This window comes from Macaca thibetana, chromosome 11 (genome assembly GCF_024542745.1).
Source record: "Macaca thibetana thibetana isolate TM-01 chromosome 11, ASM2454274v1, whole genome shotgun sequence".
Classification (NCBI taxonomy): Eukaryota; Metazoa; Chordata; class Mammalia; order Primates; family Cercopithecidae; genus Macaca; species Macaca thibetana.
The window spans coordinates 14,853,451-14,873,175 of NC_065588.1; the positions used below are offsets into that span (position 1 = coordinate 14,853,451).

Below are 19,725 nucleotides of genomic sequence, written 5' to 3' on the forward strand. Positions count from 1 at the left end.
AGACAGATTGGTCTTTGTGGGTAGAATTTTCACAAAAATTCTTTGTGAATAGAATTTTTCTGTTGGAGGTTCAGCAGGAGGAGGTTCACATTGGAGCATGTCATATTTCTGAAAGAAGGGAAGACCTGGTCCTTGGATAGATATGAGGGGATCGGAGCCATTAGAGGGCAGCACGCAGGACTTGGGGAGGAGGGTCAAGAGCTGGTAGAGAGGTTCCAGAGACAAACTTAGACCAAATGCAATTATATTCCTGCTGATTTTAAGCAAGGAAGCATCTCAAATCACACCACACTATCAGTTTGGCCCTAGTCTGAAGGAGTCCACGAATTCCCATCTGTGGAGGTCTTGGGTCTCCATATTCTCTTAATATGCTTTGGTATAAAAGCTGGGATAATTATATGGTATATGGAATGTGTTACAATCTCAGGCTTTGCAGTTAGACAGACTGGGTTTAAATTGCAGCTGTGTTCCTGGAATTTCCGCCCTGCTACTTCACAGTGCTCAGGAGAAGACGAAATGGGTTAATGCATGTGGTGCATTATAAGTGCTCAGTAAGTGTTAGCTATTATTACTTACAGTAATCTTACTCATTAGTTGCATGTGTCCCTGCACTGTTTCTTAATCTTTTGTCCTTCAGTTTCCTCATCAGCAAAATTATGATGATAAAGCTTAATTTTGGGTTCCTGGAGTAGGAGGAGTAGATGAGACAGCACAGGTCCTGCATTGACTGTGCTAAATGGAGTAAGTTATTATTGGCTGCTGCTATTTCCTGGTTGAAGGTGAATGTGAGCAAATATAAGCAGAGGAGGCGTCTTTCTTCAGGAATGAGTAAGACAAGTCATAGGTCCTTAGTACGGATAGATTAGCATCCAAGGTTTAGGGGAACTCAAATGCTCTGCCCATTCCTACATCCCTTCCATGGCAAATTCCCTTTATGTGTATTTCTCTTCTGGGTCAGATGCAGAGAATGAGAACACACCATATCTCAGCCTCCAGGGAGTGCTCACTGGATTAACTAGCTGACATGTAGGAGAATGGAGAAACAAGGGGAAGGCAGAGAGTTGAAAATTAGAAAGCATCTAAGTCTTGCTTTCTAGAACAACTATCCCTACTTGGCACATATCCTGCAATGCTAAGTCTTGTCAAATACCTGGCAAATTGCGCCCATTCTTCAACAAGTAAGGTAGGCTTTACCTTCAGGCTAACGTGATTGGTCTCATTGGTCTCCAGAGGAAAGATATTTTCAGGAGGAATGTGGGACCATTTTTTCTGACGAAGTTCATAATCTTTTTTATATTTTCTGTGAAAGGAATAAAGCCGGTCAATAGGTTTTTCTTAGTATCCATGCCATTCAGCTTCTGAAGACTGGGAGAAGTTTAGAACCCTGGTATGCTCAAGTAGATGTGCGTGGGGGAAGGTAGCCCAATGACAGAACACCATGTTCTCCAAACTGAAAAGTGCTCACTGCCAGTGGACCTGCAAGAGTTTCTGATGGGCTTTCATAGCAGTGGCCCTCAACCTTTTTGACACCAGAGACTGGTTTCCTGGAAGACAGTGTTTCCATGGAGGTGGCAGGGGGTGGTTTCAGGATGAGACTGTTCCACCTCAGATCAGGCATTAGATTCTCATAGGGAGCATGCAATCTAGATCCCCCGCATGCGCAGTTCACGATAGGGTTCACGCTCCTATGAGAATCTAATGCCCTGACTGATCTGACAGGAAGGGTTGCTCAGGACGTAATGCTCGCTCACCCACTGCTCACCTCCTGCTGTGCGGTCGGTTCCTAACAGGCCATGGACTGGCAACTGGGGACCCCTGTTTCCTAGTCTTTCTTTTCTTTTCGCTTCACTTTCCCAGGTTTTTCACTAAGGCAGTCGTTCACGACAGTAAAGGATTTAAACTGATGACATAGAAGGAGTTAGGAAAAAATATAGGAAACAAATGTAAAGTTGGTAACGCTGACAGGCAAAAATGTTAATTTTTAAACCACCAGAGAATACACCAGATCCCTAAATAAGCCAGTTCCTCTTACCCATCTGTGCCTTTTCAAAAAATATGTTTAAAGAAAATGGAAAAGTACAGAGAAAATGTAACAACACCTATCTCAACTACAAAATGTTAAGAATGTATAGTTTCCTTCAGATAGTATCGGTCCCCAGATAGTGTAGGTTGGGGATTAGGCCCCCAACCCCTGGGCCGTGGACTGGTACTGGTCCATGGCCTGTTAGGAACTAAGCTGCACAGCCGGAGGTGAGAGGTCAGCATTACCACCTGAGCTCCGCCTCCTGTCACATCAGCAGTGGCGTTAGATTCTCATAGGAGCGTGAACCCTATTGAGAACTGCACATGGGAGGCATCCAGGTTGTGCACTCCTTATCCTTATGAGAATCTAATGCCTGATGATCTGAGGTGGAGCAGTTACAACCCAAAACTCCCCCACCCCCAAAAATTGTTTTCCACGAAGCCAGTCCCTGGTGCCAAAAGGCTGGGGACTGGGTATAGATGAGGCAGAATTCTTGGGCTATAGAGGATGTACACTTTCAACTTTACAGATATCACCAAATTGCTTCCCAAAGCAGTGGTTATCAATTAATTTACCTTCTTATCTTGAGAATTCCCATCTTCTATATTCTTGTCAACATTTGGTATCGATAAACTTTTTTTTAACCTTTGTGATGTAAGCGAAGCAGTGTTTCATTATTGCTTTACTTTGCATTTTCTTGATTACTAGTGAGATTATCCTTTCAAATATTTTCTAGCTATTTAGTAGAATATATAGACTCAGAATTATATAGAATTATGTATTTATAATTTTGCTCATTTTTCCCTACTGTGTATCTTTTTCTTAAGCTTGTTAACTTACATATGTTCTTAATATATTTTGAGAAATAAATCCTTTGTCCTTTTGTTTTTCAAATACCTTTTCGTAGTTTATTACTTCTTTTAACTTTGTTTTCCAGAAAGTTTTGATTTTTATTATGGTCATATTTATGTATTTTTTCTTTGACTTCTCCTTTTTTATCTTGACTGAGAAGTACTTTCCTAATGTGACATCATAAAGTCATTTTTATTGGACAGGCACAGTGGCTCACACCTACAATCCAGCACTTTGGGAGGCCAAGGTGGGTGGATCACTTGAGGTCAAGAGTTGAGTCCAGCCTGGCCAACATGGTGAAACCCCGTCTCCACTAAAAATACAAAAGTTAGCCAGGTGTGGTGGTGCACGCCTGTAACTGCAGCTACCACTGAGGCCAAGGCACGAGAATTGCTTGAACCCAGGAGGCAGAGGTTGCAGTGAGCCAAGATGGCGCCACTGCACTCCAGCCTGAGTGACAAGAGTGAGACTCAGTCTCAAAAAAATAAAAATAATTTTAATTTTAAAAACTCATTTTTATTAATTTATTCTAAGTTTTGAAGTTTGATTTTCACATAATCAAACATTTAAAACTCCATATAAACTATGCTTTAACATTTAAAACTCCATATAGAGTAAACTATGTCTTTGTGTATTCTTTTAAATATATAATAATAATAAAATATAACATGATACAACATAATAAAAATAACTATTTTCATTTATATAATGCTTATTATATGGTAGTTTGTGTGCATGTTTCATTTCTAATCCCTACAACAGCTCAGATGAAGAAATTGAAGCTAAGTTACCTGTTTTAATTTTGCTTTTTACATGTGGAAAGCCTACTTTACCAACATCATTTCTTTTTTCTTTTTTTTGAGATGGAGTCTCGCTCTGTCACCCAGGCTGGAGTGCAGTGGTGAGATCTCGGCTCACTGCAATTTCTGCCTCCTGTGTTCAAGATTCTCCTGCCTCAGCCTCCCAAGAAGCTGAGATTACAGGTGCCTGCCACCATGCCCAGCTTATTTTTTGTATTTTTAAGAGATTTTTACCAACAGGGTTTTACCACGTTGGCCAGGCTGTTCTCGAACTCCTGACCTCCTGATTTGCCTACCTCGGCCTTCCAAAATGCTGGGATTACAGGCGTGAGCCACCGTGTCCGGCCACCAACATCATTTCTTAGCTGACACATACTGTCATCTTTGTCATATTATAAGTTCTTGCTTGTATTTGTTTCTGGAACTGATATTCATTGACCTGTTTTGTCCCTAGTTTGCCTTTGCTTTTTGGTTATTTGACAAACTCATACTCACCTTCTCAAGGCCATGCCTTCCTTAATGTCCCCTAAGCAGAAATGATTATTCTCTTCATATGCTTCCATCTAAGTCTGAGTATTCTTCGAGTAAATGCATATAAAATAGCATATTACTGACCCTAAGACCTGGAGGCAAGTAGGATGAATATCAAGACCTTAAAGGCTCTTGGGCTGTCACCTCTGTACCCCAGGAGACTCTTGGGACTCAGCAAAGCCAACTGTCATTCATACTGAATTAGGGGATTTCTTAAATGGTTTGCTAGTTTTCTTGCATAGGCCGTTGTAATGGCAAACTGCATGTGTACCACCTGTCTGCCAGGCCCCCTCATGGGCATAGCATTGCACTGGCCATTAGGAAGCCCTATCTCTGCCTCCTATGTTTAGAGACAATGAGAAACACCTGTTATTATCTTTGATCTTGTGATTTACCCCTATCTTAAACTGATTCCCATTTAGACTTGCTTTTGGGGGGAAGTTTTGGTTTCTTCTCACTCTTCACTAAATGGTAATGGTCACCACACACTGTAGACCATCACCTGTATTTCTGAGCAACACAGTTACAGGAGCCAAGCACTGTTGTCAGATTGAAGAAAATAGTCTACTTCCTTTTCTGGAGAAAACATCAACCATTGTATGGTAGGCTGGACATTCACAAGAGAAAGAATAATGACACACAGACCAAAGTGTATAATACACAGATAAAACTGTTGTCTTGTTTAGCTAGGAAATGCAAGTGAACCTGGTAGTATAATAGGGTATTATAAGTTTGGCATTTAACATATGCAGATTAGGAGGTAGTGTGGTATTTACTCACTCATTTATGTATTCAACAAATATTTCTTAGTACACACAATGTCTCTGGCTAGGCATTTGGTAGATCCAAGTGGAGCCGAAAAATCTTGGAACTGATGGTGGGAAGGCTTGAGTTCTAGTTCTGGCCCCACCCACTACCTGGTGATAAGATTCTAGAGAAGCCATTTGAGTTTCTGGGCTCTCTCTCCTGAGGCTAAAATAGGAGATTTGGAATAAATTGTTTCTAAAACCTCCCCCAGCCTAAATAGCATGCCATGTAATGAGTTTGATGTCTCCCATGATATACCAACATAATAAAAATAACTATTTTAATCTATATATGCTTATTATATGGTAGTTTGCATACACGTTCCATTTCTAATCCTTCCAACAGCTCAGATGAAGAAATTGAAGCTAAGTTACCTATTTAAGTCACTAAGTAACATGCTTAAGACCGCAGAACTAGTAACTCAAAGAACTGGGATTTGAGTTCAGGCATCTCTGGCTCCAAAGCCCTAATCTATTCACTCAATAATATTCTGCCCTTCACATAGTCTTTGATGCAGAATGTCTTCATTATCTTAGGCCAGTCTACAGGCCTCTTTGTGAATATTCATCATCAGCAGCAGACAACAGGCCTCTCCTGCTTTCCCTCCTTGCCTCTCTGGATACCGAGCACAGGCATGATAGAGGCGACTGTACCTGAGCATCAGGAGAGCGACAAGCAGGAGCAGCACCACAGCTCCGGTGAGGGTGAAGACTGCAATCATCAGGATCTGAGGGCCTGTGGAGGAAAATGCGTTAGGAAGGACCTTTGTCAAGAAAGCAAAGGCATTTCCAAGATTCTAGCTGTACAATGTAATTTGGGGACGGGAAAAGAGAACCCCTTAAAAAAATTGATCTTTTAGCCCGGCGCGGTGGCTCACACCTGTAATCCCAGCACTTTGGGAGGCTGAGGCAGGTGGATCACGAGGTCAGGAGATCGAGACTATCCTGGCTAACACGGTGAACCCCTGTCTCTACTAAAAATACAAAAAATTAGCCGGGCATGGTGACGGGCGCCTGTAGTCCCAGCTACTCGGGAGGCTGAGGCAGGAGAACGACGTGAACCCGGGAAACGGAGTGAGCTGAGATTGAGCCACTGTACTCCAGCCTGGGTGACAGAGCGAGACTCCGTTTGAAAAAAAAAAATTATCTTTCATTAATTTCTCTCTGGTAACGTAAGTCCCGTGTCTCTACTCTCTGAACAGTCAGGGAAAGTGGCTTAATTTTGGCTATTCTGACAGCATATACATCTCTATTCTTTCTAACAGCAATCACCAAATGTTACACAAACATTAAATAGTTCATAGCACACAAAAAAATGTTGGTGGTAGAAGTCTACCTGGTGTCCTTGAAACCAGTATACCTAAGAAGGGTTCATAGAGGATGAGACATGTTTTTGTTTTCGTTTTTTTCTTTTTGAGACGGAGTCTCACTGTCACCCAGGCTGGAGTGCAGTGGTGCAATCTTGGCTCACTGCAACCTCTGCCTCCCTGGTTCAAGCGAGTCTCCTGCTTCAGCCTCCAGAGTAGCTGGGATTACAGGCGTGCGCCACCATGCCAAGCTAATTTTTATATTTTTTGTAGAAATGGGGTTTCGCCATGTTGCTGGTCATGAACTCCTGGCCTCAAGTGATCCGCCCGCCTCAGTCTCCCAAAGTGCTGGGATTACAGGCATGAGCCACCACACCCAACTGAGACAACTTGTTTTTAAATACAGAGCACACACTGGAAGAAAAGTAAGTCAGTATAGAACATTAAGTGACAGTGTTGCATGCCAGTTCTTTCTAAGCTCTCCTGGGTTAGTGAGGGAAGTCAATGAAGAATGGGATTTTATTTACTAGAACACTAGTGTGTGGGTGGAGTTGTATAGGTGGAGTAAGCTGACAGACTGTCAGAAGAGTAAGTGGAATCCAGGAAAATGTGGATCCAACCCAAAGAAGCACTGAAGCAGTGTCTGAGTATGCAAAGGAATACTCCTACACAGAGAAGGACAGCAACAATAAGACTGCATGGGAAAGTCGTGGTTCATATATGCCGCAATGAATCCCTATTAGGAAGTCAGTAGGCTCAAGAACTAAAAACGGAATAGATTCCAAGCAATAGACAGAATGTGGAAGAAGCTGGGAAGTGATTAGGAATATGATGAAAAAGACATGTTTCTTTATATAGCAAGGAAAGAAAAGAGAAACCCAATCAGGAATTCTAAGGAAAAAATGTTCAAGGAAGTTGAACATTTGTCCAAAATGAAACAAAGTAAAATGTGCCCTGACTTTGAGAATTAGGTATTCAAAAAGGAGAGAAAATCAATTTTCCTTTGTGGTACAAAAGGGAGACATTGGGGCTATATAGAAAGATGTTGGCTGAGCATGGTGGCTCATACCTGTAATCCCAGCACTTTGGGGGGCTGAGGGGCAGATCACCTGAAGTCAAGGGTTGAAGACCAGCCTGGCCAACATGGCAAAACCCTGTCTCTACTAAAAAAACAAAAAATTATCTGGGTGTGGTGGTGGGCGCCTGTAATCCCAGCTGTTCGGGAGGCTGAAGCAGGAGAATCGCTTGAACCCAGGAGGTGGAGGTTGCAGTGAGCCAAGATTGTACCACTGCACTCCAGCCTGGGAGACACAATGAGACTCCATCTCAAAAAAAAAAAAAAGAAGAAAAAAAAAAAAAAGAAAGATGTTATTATGTATACGTAATGAAAATGTTTCCTTCTTTTCAACTTATAGAATCAAGTTATAGGTAAAGAACAGAGGTCTTTATTTTGGTTACCAAATAAATATTATCAACCCTGGCAAAGAAAAATATAGGAGAATTTTGGAGATGGGAAGGAGGTAGAAGAAAGAATTATGGCACTAACATCTTCAGCTTACAAAGTGGGAGGCAAGATATTTTATATACAACTGATGGGACAACACTAGAAGCTCATGCATATTAATTAAAATGAAAAAGGTGTTCAATAATTGTACTGACAAAAGAGATATAACTACATGGGAAGAAGTGAGAAAGAGGGCTAGCGAAGATGAGCTAAATCTTCATGTATCAATACAAAAAATTAATAGATAACTGCTAAAGCTTATACATCAAGAAATAGAAGCATCTTATTTAGATATGCAAAACACTAAAAGCAGAAATGACTGAGAGAGCGGAGATGCGCAGAGGTGGGATCAGACACATTCACTTTCCATTAGGAACACATCTGCTACTGGATTTTAAAATCATGTGTGTGAATTTTTCTTTTTCTGACACAGAGTTTCGCTCTTTTTGCCCACGTGGAGTGCAATGGCACAATCTCGGCTCACTGCAACCTTCGCTCCCCCAGGTTCAGATTCTCCTGCGTCAGCCTCCCAAGTAGCTGGGATTACAGGCACACGCCACCACGTCCAGCTAATTTTTTGTATTTTTAGTAGAGGTGGGGTTTCACCACGTTGGCCAGGCTGGTCTCAAATTCCTGACCTCAGGTGATATGCCCACCTTGGTCTCCCAAAGTGCTGGGATTACAGGCGTGAGCCACCGTGCCCAGGCATATGTGAATTTTTCTGTGCTAAAATATAATGGATGTAGGTGCCCCTGAAAAGGAGGTATTAGGATCTCTTTATGAAAGCAGCATCCTAAACCCTCACGCTGTATTCTCTATCATGGCACCGTAATCTAAACTCCTGGGGGTACAGGCCATGTCCTACTTATTCATTCCTGTTCATCCTTATACCTTTGGCACCCAGCATGAGACCTGGTATGTGGTAAAGTATCAATAAAAATGGCTAATAAAAAATAATAGAAGAAAAACCTGGCCCTGGTCATCTTATTGCCTGAGAAGAGGCAAGGAGAAGGTGCTTGGACATTAAAATACATAAATAAAGACTCCTGTGCCATTAGGGGTCTCATGCCACGTGTATTTTAAAACTGTTTTTGTTTAATCACATTATGTCCTTCTGAAGTAGATGGTTTAGCTTGGGGTAAATACTACAGCTCCTTTGTATAAGGGCTGAATTTGAAGGGTTTATGCTTTGCAAACATGTGACTTTGCCTCTATTACCTTGTTTTGTGTTCAGGGGAAATTTTCAATGGTGAAAATGTGAACTTTGGATTTCTACTCTCAACTGAGCAGAAATAAATTCATACTTTGGAGTTGAACTTGCATTATGGGCACATCTAACTGGTGAATTCTGTTTGTTACCACAATCACCGCTTCCATCACTATCACCACCATTGCCACTACCACCATTCTCACGCCCTAAACCCCAGACAGAAAACAAAAGTGAGTACAAGAAATACATTTTCAACACTCACTGGTCTATCAAATTCTATGAAATTTGCACTTCCCCTAGACTAGAGTATAAACTGGAGGGAATATGGGGACTCCTCAGCCCACCTCAATTCTCTGCCTCCTACAGTATGAACACTTCACTGCACTAGATATAATTATAATATTTATATATAGTATTTAAATATACTATGTAAATGTAGTCATTTTTAATTAAACACGCTTTTTAGTTTTGCCTTTTAGATAAACGCAATATCACGATCTAAATTCCAAGGTTAAGCTTCTGCTGCCTTCTGGTGGCTGCTGTAGTTATCGCATTCTATTTAACTCATCTCACAATGAATGAGAGAGTATAACCTCCAGGTCAAATGACATTACGGTTGGAAGGAACCTGATAAACTTCTTGATTTAACAGGGGAAGAAACTCACACTTAGAAAAGAGAAATAAATTGACTGAAATTAACAGAGTATAGCTGAGTACTGGAGTCCAGAGTAGAAATATACTCCCTTATCTCACGTTGTCATTCATTCATTCATTTATTCATTCCAAGGCTCTGTGTTGGGGCAAGAAGATATGAATAAAGAATAAGCCCTGAGGGTGCGCGGTGGCTCATGCCTGTAATCCCAGCACTTTGGGAGGCCAAGGTGGGTGGATCACGACGAGGTCAGGAGATCGAGACCAGCCTGGCCAACATGGTGAAACCCCATCTCTACTACAAATATAAAAATTAGCCAGCCACGGTGGCAGGTGCCTGTAATCAATCCCAGCTACTTGGAAGGCTGAGGCAGAGAATGGCGTGAACCTGGGAGGCGGAAGTTGCAGTGAGCTGAGATCGTGCCACTGCACTCCAGGCCGGGCAACACTGCAAGACTCCGTCTCAAAAAAAAAAAAAAAAAAAAAAAAAAAAAAAAAGCTAAGGAAAGATGAGATTCAAGTTAAATCTTGAGGATGAGTAGATGTTTCCCACCTCTATGGAGATGTGATAAATTCTATTCAGAAGGAGCAGCATAAATAAGGACACAGTGGCATAAATTTGCACGACCCTTTAAGGAAGTAGGGAGGAAGTTGAGGGCATGGGGAAGGGATAGGTGAGTAAAAGATAAGGCTGGACAAGTAGGGAGATTACAGACACTTTGTGCTGTATTAAGTATTTTGGATTGTATTCTGTAGGTAAAGCAGAGTTGCCAATTGACATGTTAGCAACAGGGCAGTGACATGACTGGACTTGTGCTTTCTCTCTGGTAGCAGGATGGGCTGGATGGAAGTGGGCAGGACTAATGCAGGAAGTCAGTTGGACGTCATTGTGATACAGGAAGCAGATGCTGAGGACTTGAAAATGAGGACCGGCACCAAATCTGCATTGTCCATTGCTGTTTCCCAGGTGCTCAGAACATTGTCTGGCATTAAGTAAACATCTTTGTTAAATAAACGAAAGAACGGGGATAGTGTAATCTCCTGGTGAAATGTTTCGTTACTTAGTAGCTGTGTGCGCACAGATGAAAGTTCTAGTCATGCATATCTTATTTCTATACTATTTCAAAGGTTGAGTTCCTGAAGCGGCTTCATTGTCTGGGGACATACCCAAGGTTCGTCATCTCGTGACAAGAAGGTTAAGGACACAGACACAAACACGGAGCGGGGTAAGGAGTGGAAAAGTGTAATAGGCAGGAAAGAAGAGAACAGCTCACCGTAGAGAGGTAGGAAGGCTCTGAAAGGAAAAATCCCTGCTTGTGATGGGAAGCAGTAGTTTATATAGGGATGCTTGAGGAGGCTGTGTCTGATTTATATAGGGCCCAGGGGACTGGTTTGACCGGTGTGCCATTAACACAGCCCACGAAGAAAATGACCCTCTCACCCTAATCTTGTATTATGCAAATGTGACCTCTGCCTGGCTGGCGCCATGACACCCACACATGTGGCTTTACCTGGCCGGCACAACGACACCCCCCACACATGGCTACAAAGAAAAGGGAGGGGAAATCGCTATATTGGGTGGATCTGGCTTTTAGTACAGCTGCGGGCATTCATCTATGCGAACTTCCAGCTTGCTTATTTATTCTTGCAGCTCAGCTTTTCAGGCTGCTTTTTGCTAGAAAAGAAATGGTTTGGAGGCTGTTTTCAATTAAAAGAAAAAGCCTGGCTGGGCACCGTGGCTCACATCTGTAATCTCAGCACTTTGGGAGGCCGAGGTGGGCGGATCACATGAGGTCAGGAGTTCAAGACCAGCCTGCCCAACATGGTGAAACCCCATCTCTACTAAAAATACAAAACTTTAGCCGGGCGTGGCGGCAAGCACCTGTAATTCCAGCTACTGGGGAGGCTGAAGCAGGAGAATCGCTTGAATCCGGGAGGGAGAGGTTGCAGTGAGCCAAGATTGCACCACTGTACTCCAGCCTGGGTGATAGAGCCAGACAATGTCTCCAAAAAAAAAGAAGAGTAAGAAAAGAAAAGAAAAAGACTTACTGAGGACTCTAGTACCCTCGCTACCTGCCTAAATAATTTCTTTTTAACTCCTATATTATCGCTTCATTGGTAAGGTTTAGAGCTAAATGTAGTAAGTAACAGTTAAGTACTGAAAAGCTCTGGCTAACTGAGGTTGTTAGTTAACTGAGGCTGAAGTAAAGTTGCTCAGGATAATATAACGTCCCTGTAGGATATAGTATGAATATTTAATGTGATCTGTTTTAAGTAAGGAGAACTCTCTCAAAAAATACTTTTTGAGAAGTTCAGCACTTTACAGATCACAGACCTATTGAATAACCAAAATACTAAAAAACTTGAAGGAAATATATTAAAAACAGAAACCTAACATTGTCACTGACGGTTATAATTAAGAAGAAAGAAAACATAATTTGAACTCAAAAAGTTACAAAAGAAAGAAGTTGAGAGTTGCAGAAGCCCATGAGTAAAGAGATATATTTCAGAAGTCAAGTTTGGTTTAAAACTAGAAAACCTGAAGATGGTTCCAGAAATAGTTTTAAAAGCTTATTAAATAAAACTCAACTTTAAAAAGCAACCATAGCAATAAATCTGAAGTCAGCTCAGTATTGCTTATTGTCTAGAAGAATGCCATCTTCATCCCCCCCTCCCTCATTGCGTTAATCAGCTGCTAATGCCTGTTGGATAAAAGTACAGGAATCATTTTGGACTAAATTTGACTCAGAGTGAAAGAAAACTAGAAATGTAGGTATAGCTCTGACACAAGTAAGCCCTTCAAACCAGAAACATTCCCTTTATATCAGATCAAACTTTCAGAGTTTCTGGCTATAGAGTGGAGCTGGTATAAAAATATTTGTAGCTTATAATTTTTAATACTTTTTGAAAATAATAAAGTAATACAGAGTCATTGTGGAAATTTTGGAAAATTCAGAAAAATAGAATAAAGCAAAAAAATATCTTCCAGGATCCCATCACTCAGAGGACACCACTCTTAACAGTTTAACATATTTCTTTCCAGTCTTATTTCTATACATTGTTTTACAAAGTTAGAATCTCATTAAATAAGAAGCTGTATTTTTCTATTACATTACATCATAAGTTTTCCCATGTCATTTAACATTCTTTGCAAATAATTATTTTAATTGGTTGCCTGATGCTCTATTTGTGAATATATCATAATTTTCTATTTTTTTTTTTTTTTTAGGCAGGGTCTTGCTCTGTCATCCAGACTGGTGTTCAGTGGCACAATCATGGCTCACTTCTGCCCTGACTTACTGGGCTCAAGTGATCCTCCCACCTCAGCCTCCTGAGTAGCTGGGACCACAGGTATGCACCACTATGTCCACTAATTTATAATTTTTCCCTTTTTTTGAGACGGAGTCTCGCTCTGTTCCCCAGCCTGGAGTGCGGTGGTGTGATCTCGGCTCACGGCAACCACTGCCTCCTGGATTCAAGCGATTCTCCCACCTCAGCCTCCTGAGTAGCTGGGATTACAGGCATGTGCCACCATGCCCAGCTAATTTTTGTATTTTTAGTAGAGACAGAGTTTCACCATGTTGGTCAGGCTGGTTTTGAACTCCTGACCTCGTTATCCGCCCACTTCGGCCTCCCAAAGTGCTGGGATTACAGGCATGAGCCACCACTCCCAGCTTTAATTTATAAATTTTTGTAGAGATGGGATCTCACTGTGTTGCCCAGGCTATCTTGAACTTCTGGCCTCAAGCAATCCTCCCACCTTGGCCTCCCAAAGTGCTGGGATCACAGGCGTGAGCCACCATGCTTGGCTCTAAATAATTTTATTGATGGTGTTTCTACTTTTTTTTTTTTTAATCTTTGGACTAAATATCTGTCCAGATTTAAGACTTTTTCCTAAAGACTTTTTCCTAGTCACATGGAATTACTGCTCATTATGGCAAGCCCTGGCCAAGCCAGTCATGGACAGATTTTCCTGAGACCTCATTGCCCGGGAGATCCTGACTGGCCCTGCCTGCTGCGGATGGTCAGTGTGCAGCTTGCACGGGTGAAAGCTGGCCAAGTCATGTTAGGGCTATTCATGACATGATAGGACCTAATCTTAAGTAGGTGGGTGACTATCACTGCAACCCAAATATGTGTCCAGGGAGGGAACAGGGGAGACTATAAAGGCCAGGATCACTGGTCACCCCTCAGCCTGATATGTCAAGGATTTCTTGCTGAAATACACAACCTTTTAGCGTATTGCAGTAAAATGTAAATGGAGTAAGAATGTATGTCTCTGTGCTCATTTTTGCCAGTTATGAAACCCGGTTTTCTGTGGAATAATTTATGTCAAATGATAAGACATATTTTAAAGACAGGTATAGCTAAATGAGAATAAGAATATTTTCTTTCTTTCCTTTTTTTTTTTTTTTTTTTGAGACAGGATCTCACTCTGTTGCCCAGGCTGGAGTGCAGTAGAACAAAGATAGCTCATTGCAGCCTTGATTTCCTGGGCTCAAGTGGTCCTCCCACCTCAGCCTCCCAAGTAGCTGGGACCTCAGGTGCACACCACTATGCCTGGGCAATTTTTTTTTTTTTTCTTTTAGTATTTTTGGTAGAGACAGGGTTTCACCATATTGCCCAGGCTGGTCTCAAACTTCTAGGCTTAAATATTCTTCCCGCCTTGGCCTCGCAAAGTGCTGGGATTACAGGCATAAGCCACCACGCCTGGCCAGAAATCAGTGTTGAATCAGAACTATAATATCATTCATTGTGCAGGGAAGTAAAGACCACATTTACAAACCCAGCAAATCAAACTGGGACAGCAGACAAAACACAGCAAAAAGCACAGGCTAATTACATAAACAATAGAGTTTACTTTTCTTATCAGGAAAACAGTGTTAGGGAAAGAAAATTCATTAGGGATATCTTACCCCGGTCTGTAATATCATTAGGAAGTTTAGAGTTCTTCCAAGTGAATGTGGGGCTCATATCCACAGGGTTGGTCTGATTTACGTGGGTATCATAGGTCAAAAGAACCTTGTACTGTGTCAGGGCACAAAAAAGGAAAAGGATGAACAGTAAATCATTTTAGAACAAATTCTGGTGAGATTAATGATTCTACTCAATGACACTTGATTTACACAACACTTCTCAGTGAAAAAAGGCAACTGTTAACCAGCTAGTTAGGATCATTTATTGGTTCCCAGCATGAACATAGATATAAGTTCAGATGGACCGATTACTTTCCTGTTTCATTATGCCCATACACTACACCATTAACTCCTGTCTGTCCAGCACAGATTCTGTGGGCCTTTGGTAACCTAGTTCAAGTCTTTCATTTTTCAAATGTTAAACTAGAGGCCAAGAAATATTAAATGGCTAGCTCCAAGTCACATGACAAATGAAACACTAGTGCTTTCCACAATATTAAGTTGCTTTTGAAAAAAGCTCTCAAGAAAATGCAGCAGAGCTAAAATCCATTATGTCATTTTGATACATGTCAAGGGGCCCTGAAATAACTACACTTCTCAACTTCTATCAGTTACTTAATTTTCTAATCTCTTCTATTCCTTGGCTCTAATATACTTTTCTTGTACATGACACTAATTAGTTTCTAAAATAAAAGATTTCATTTTCAAGTAATTTGCCAATGGAAATATTAATATATTCTTAAATTACTGCTGCATATATTGAGTCAATTTTGTAAGGGAGATCTGAAAGATGACTTGATATGGTTTGGCTGTTTCCCCACCAGAATCTCAACTTGAATTGTATCTCCCAGAATTCCCACGTGTTGTGGGAGGGACCCAGGGGAGGTAATTGAATCATATAACCGGTCTTTCCTCTGCTATTCTTGTGGTAGTGAATAAGTCTCACAAGATCTGATGGTTTTATAAGAGGTTTCCCCTTTCACTGGCTCTTATTCTCTCTTGCCTGCTACCATGTAAGATGTGCCTTTCGCCTTCCACCATGATTGTGGGGCCTCCCCAGCCATGTGGAACTGTGAGTCCATGAAACCTCTGGGAAAAAAAATTTTTTTTCTCGTTTTTGGGGAAGAAAAGGTTTAATTTGACTTACAGTTCCACATGACTGGGGAGGTCTCATAATCATGGTGGAGGGTGAAAGGCACTTCTTACATGGTGGCAGCAAGAGAGAATGAGGAAGAAGCAAAAGCAGAAACTCCTGATAAACCTATCAGATCTTGTGAGAACTTATTCACTATCACGAGAATAGCACGGGAAAGACCGGCCCCCATGATTCAATTACCTCCCTGGGTCCCTCCCACAACACATTGGAATTCTGGGAGCTGCAACTCAAGTTGAGATTTCGGTGGGGACACAGCCAAACCATATCAATGACCATCCTTTTAAATTTACCACTGTACCCTCAAAATGTTCTGGACAACAATGTTATATTTTCTTTTTCTTTTCTTTTTCTTTCTTTTTTTTTTTTTTTTTTTAGACAGAGTGTTGCTTTGTCACCGAGACTGGAGTGCAGTAGTGTGAACTTGGCTCACTGCAACCTCCGCCTCCCAGGTTCGAGTGACTGTCCTGTCTCAGCCTCCCAAGTAGATGGAATTACAGGCATGCACCACCATGCCTGGCTAATTTTTGTATTTTTAGTAGAGACGGGGTTTTATCATGTTGGCCAGGCTGGTCTCGAACTCCTGACCTCAAGTAATCCACTTGCCTCGACCTCCAGAAGTGCTGGGATTACAGGGGTGAGCCACTGCACCCAGCCCAATGTTATATTTTCATAACTTTACTCTTTCTTTCTCTCTTTTTCCTTTATATTAGGATGTGGCATATTGAATCTCTCTTGAGACCTATCCTGAATATAGATTATCATCCTTTTAACCTTACATTTTGAGAAGATCCCATTTCCCCAAATATACATGTTATATAGCACAACCGATGGTATTACATTATTGAAAAATTCAACTGAATTTGCTTATAGAGAGAATAAATGCACAGAGCAACATTTTCCATTTAGAAGTGTAGTTATGAGACTGACATTAGATCTCACATGTTTCTGCCTGCTTCTGTCTATGAAGGTCATGGGCACCATCCCAGATGCAAATAACTCAGAGAGGAATGCATGTACCTTTGTAATCACTATTAGTAACTGAAGTATTGATGGGATCTTATGTTAAGGTATTCTTATGGAATGTATACTAAACATAACATTATATTAAAGGTTCAATATAGGATCTAGAAACTACGAATTACATTTATGGAATGCTGCTAGCAAATTTCTGGTTTAGCTTTCTCAACCTGGATGTCGTTTCTCTAGCTTTTCACATTTTCCATTGCAGATATCTTTTACAAAGCTGGGTTGATAGACACATTTAGTATATGACTTAGGGTGTCATAACACTTGCATTGGAAAATAAAAAAAAAAATGAATACATCTTATGTTATGTTAGGACCTGACCTCCTATATAAACCTTTTTACCGACCACTTGGTTAGCTGAAACAGTGGCTTTTATAGTTTGGATGAATACAACATTGGATGACATGAAGACAGGTGTTTTGTTTAGTAGAGACGGGGTTTTATCATGTTGGCCAGGCTGGTCTCGAACTCCTGACCTCAAGTAATCCACTTGCCTCGACCTCCAGAAGTGCTGGGATTACAGGGGTGAGCCACTGCACCCAGCCCAATGTTATATTTTCATAACTTTACTCTTTCTTTTTTTTTTTTTGTGATTTGTTTGTTTTTTGTGATTAAATGCTGACCAGCCATCAGTGGTGTGCCAGATAAGAAGCTATGCACCGAAGAGATGGAGAGGTGAGTAGACCACTTCTTTAAAGAACCTACTATGTAGGTGAGGAAAAAAAAATGAATGTAATATGAATAAAAGCATAGCATTATAGGGCTGTTTATTTGGGGCTCCGATGTATACATTTAATGATTTTCCTGAGAGTTCAAATGGAGATAACAGGGAATATTTCATTGAACTCTTTAGTTGTGAAAATGAGTAAAAAATTATTGGGAAAGACTTGTGATCCTCTCATTGGTATCCCCTCAATAGTCTGGTTGTTATATTATATAATTTGTTCTGGGCGGATATTTAAAATATCTATACCTATCTATATGGATATAGATATAGAGGTATAGATATATTAATAGTAAATAAAGTGGATATTCTTAGTAAGAAGTTTTATGGGTCAAAATGCTTCAGGAATACTACCCGAAGTGGGGTGTAATTGTGAAGTTGAAATGAACTGTCTTCAGATTCTAAACATAATTTCTCTAATTCCTTTGCTAGTGCTCCTCCTCCAAGTTATCCCTCCTCACCCAGTCACAGCACCCTGCATTTTCTGACAAGCAGTGAGACATACTTTCTTGGTGTCCACAGACGTATACAGAAGCACCATGGTACTGTCCACATCCCCCCAGTCATCCAAGGTCACTGGACCGTCATACCCTAGGGCAAGATCAGAGCATGTTAGAGGCCATTGTTGATTTTTGTCTACAGATAAGTTGGATCATGACAGAGAGTGTAAAACAGGTTCAAATAGCTCTGTTTCAAATGTACTGAAAACACTGTTGACATTAATAGTCTAATCAGATGGCACCTGGATTGGCTTCTTGGCCCAGAGATCTCTGGAGGGCATTTTTATGGGAGATGTATTTATTTAGAAAAAACAAAAAACCTTTTCATTGCATTTAGGGTGGTACTAAATGTAATGAGTCAATAAGTCCCTCGATTATTAGTGATACATTTTTGCTAAGAATATTTCCAGAACTCCTAGCATAGTGTATAGGGTCACTGCACAATCTTAACATAGATTGTAGGAAGATCAAAATTTTTTCACTATCACTTGTTTGCTGAAGACATTGAAGAAAATTACTTAAGTTTTCTGCGTTTCAGTTTTGTCATCTATGAAATAGCAATATAAGATAAACCTATTTAGTTAAAAAAAAAAGTGATCAAATTAGCAACTTCACATGGCTCAACACAACAATGAACATTTATTTCCTGTTTACGATATACCAGGCTCTGTGCTAAGTGATTATACGCATTATCATACTATTCTTCCTGGAATGTCGTGATATAGAAACGATTATTATCTCTGTTATATTGGTGAGAAATCATTTATTTAGTCAGAGATATGAAGGGTCATACAGCTGGTAGGTGGCGGGAACCAACATGTGTTTGTTTCCTAAATGTTAAGCCAAATGTTAAGCCCGTGCTAATCCATTAAAATGCTCAACCATGGTCATGGAAGTGAGGAAATTAAGAGTTCATATAAAGTGCCTGGTAGAACCTGGGACACATGGGATGACCAACAAATTACTGTGTCTCCCTCGCTGCATCTTCAGTGAAGCAGAAGTGATCTCGTCCCACCTCTGTCACACACCATAGCCACTGGTGCAGCCCTCAGTCCTAATGCTGGGCATCTGCTGCCCTCCGAAGCCTGCAGAGACAGTCACTTCCTCTGCAGTAAAATCAAGGTGTCATAGAGTAAGACTCTGCGGCAAGTTAGAAAAGGCCACTATAATTTTTCCTTGACTTAGTACACATTACATTTAGAGGAAAATTTCTTCACAGTCTCAGGATGAGATCTGGGAAATGAAAGATGGGAGTTTCACTAGGGACTTGTAGGAAAGGGCAACGCTGATCCATGCAGTTCAGGAGATTCATGTTGTTTTGGAGGGTATTATTTTGTGGAGTTTTGATAGCCAAAGGTTTAACACAGGGTCCCAGATCCTTGAAGGATAGAAAAGGGGATATGGACGGACCCAAATCGAACTGCAAATATTTGTCCTTTTGTTAGTCTCCAAGCACAGTCAGGACATCACTGCTCAAAATGCTTTACGATGAGCTTGGTTCATAAGTACAGAACCTGCACTACCTGCCCTTTCTGTGACATCCAAAGATTCTAAAAGACTGAAGCATAAACTGGGGTTCAGTTATCAATAACAGCACCCTCAAAGTTTATGTAATGATCTTTGCATCCAGTTGAATTTAAAGGGATTTAGCTGTGGAATCATCTATTGTTAAACCCTCTTTGTTGCCCCAAATCCACTCAGAAAGCCCATATTTCTTCA

The 19,725-nt window shown here is 40.9% G+C and overlaps 1 protein-coding gene across 1 annotated transcript in view; it reads right to left on the reverse strand.

The window, feature by feature from the left end:
- GUCY2C (guanylate cyclase 2C) overlaps positions 1–19,725 on the reverse strand; it is an 81,814-nt gene that overhangs the window by 39,824 nt on the left and 22,265 nt on the right. The window contains exons 9-12 of the mRNA XM_050749367.1: positions 18,012–18,097; positions 14,601–14,712; positions 5,667–5,748; positions 1,195–1,300 (exon numbers count right to left, since the gene is read on the reverse strand). Of these exons, the coding sequence (XP_050605324.1) occupies positions 1,195–1,300; positions 5,667–5,748; positions 14,601–14,712; positions 18,012–18,097 (386 nt within the window). The remainder of the gene's footprint in view (positions 1–1,194; positions 1,301–5,666; positions 5,749–14,600; positions 14,713–18,011; positions 18,098–19,725) is intronic.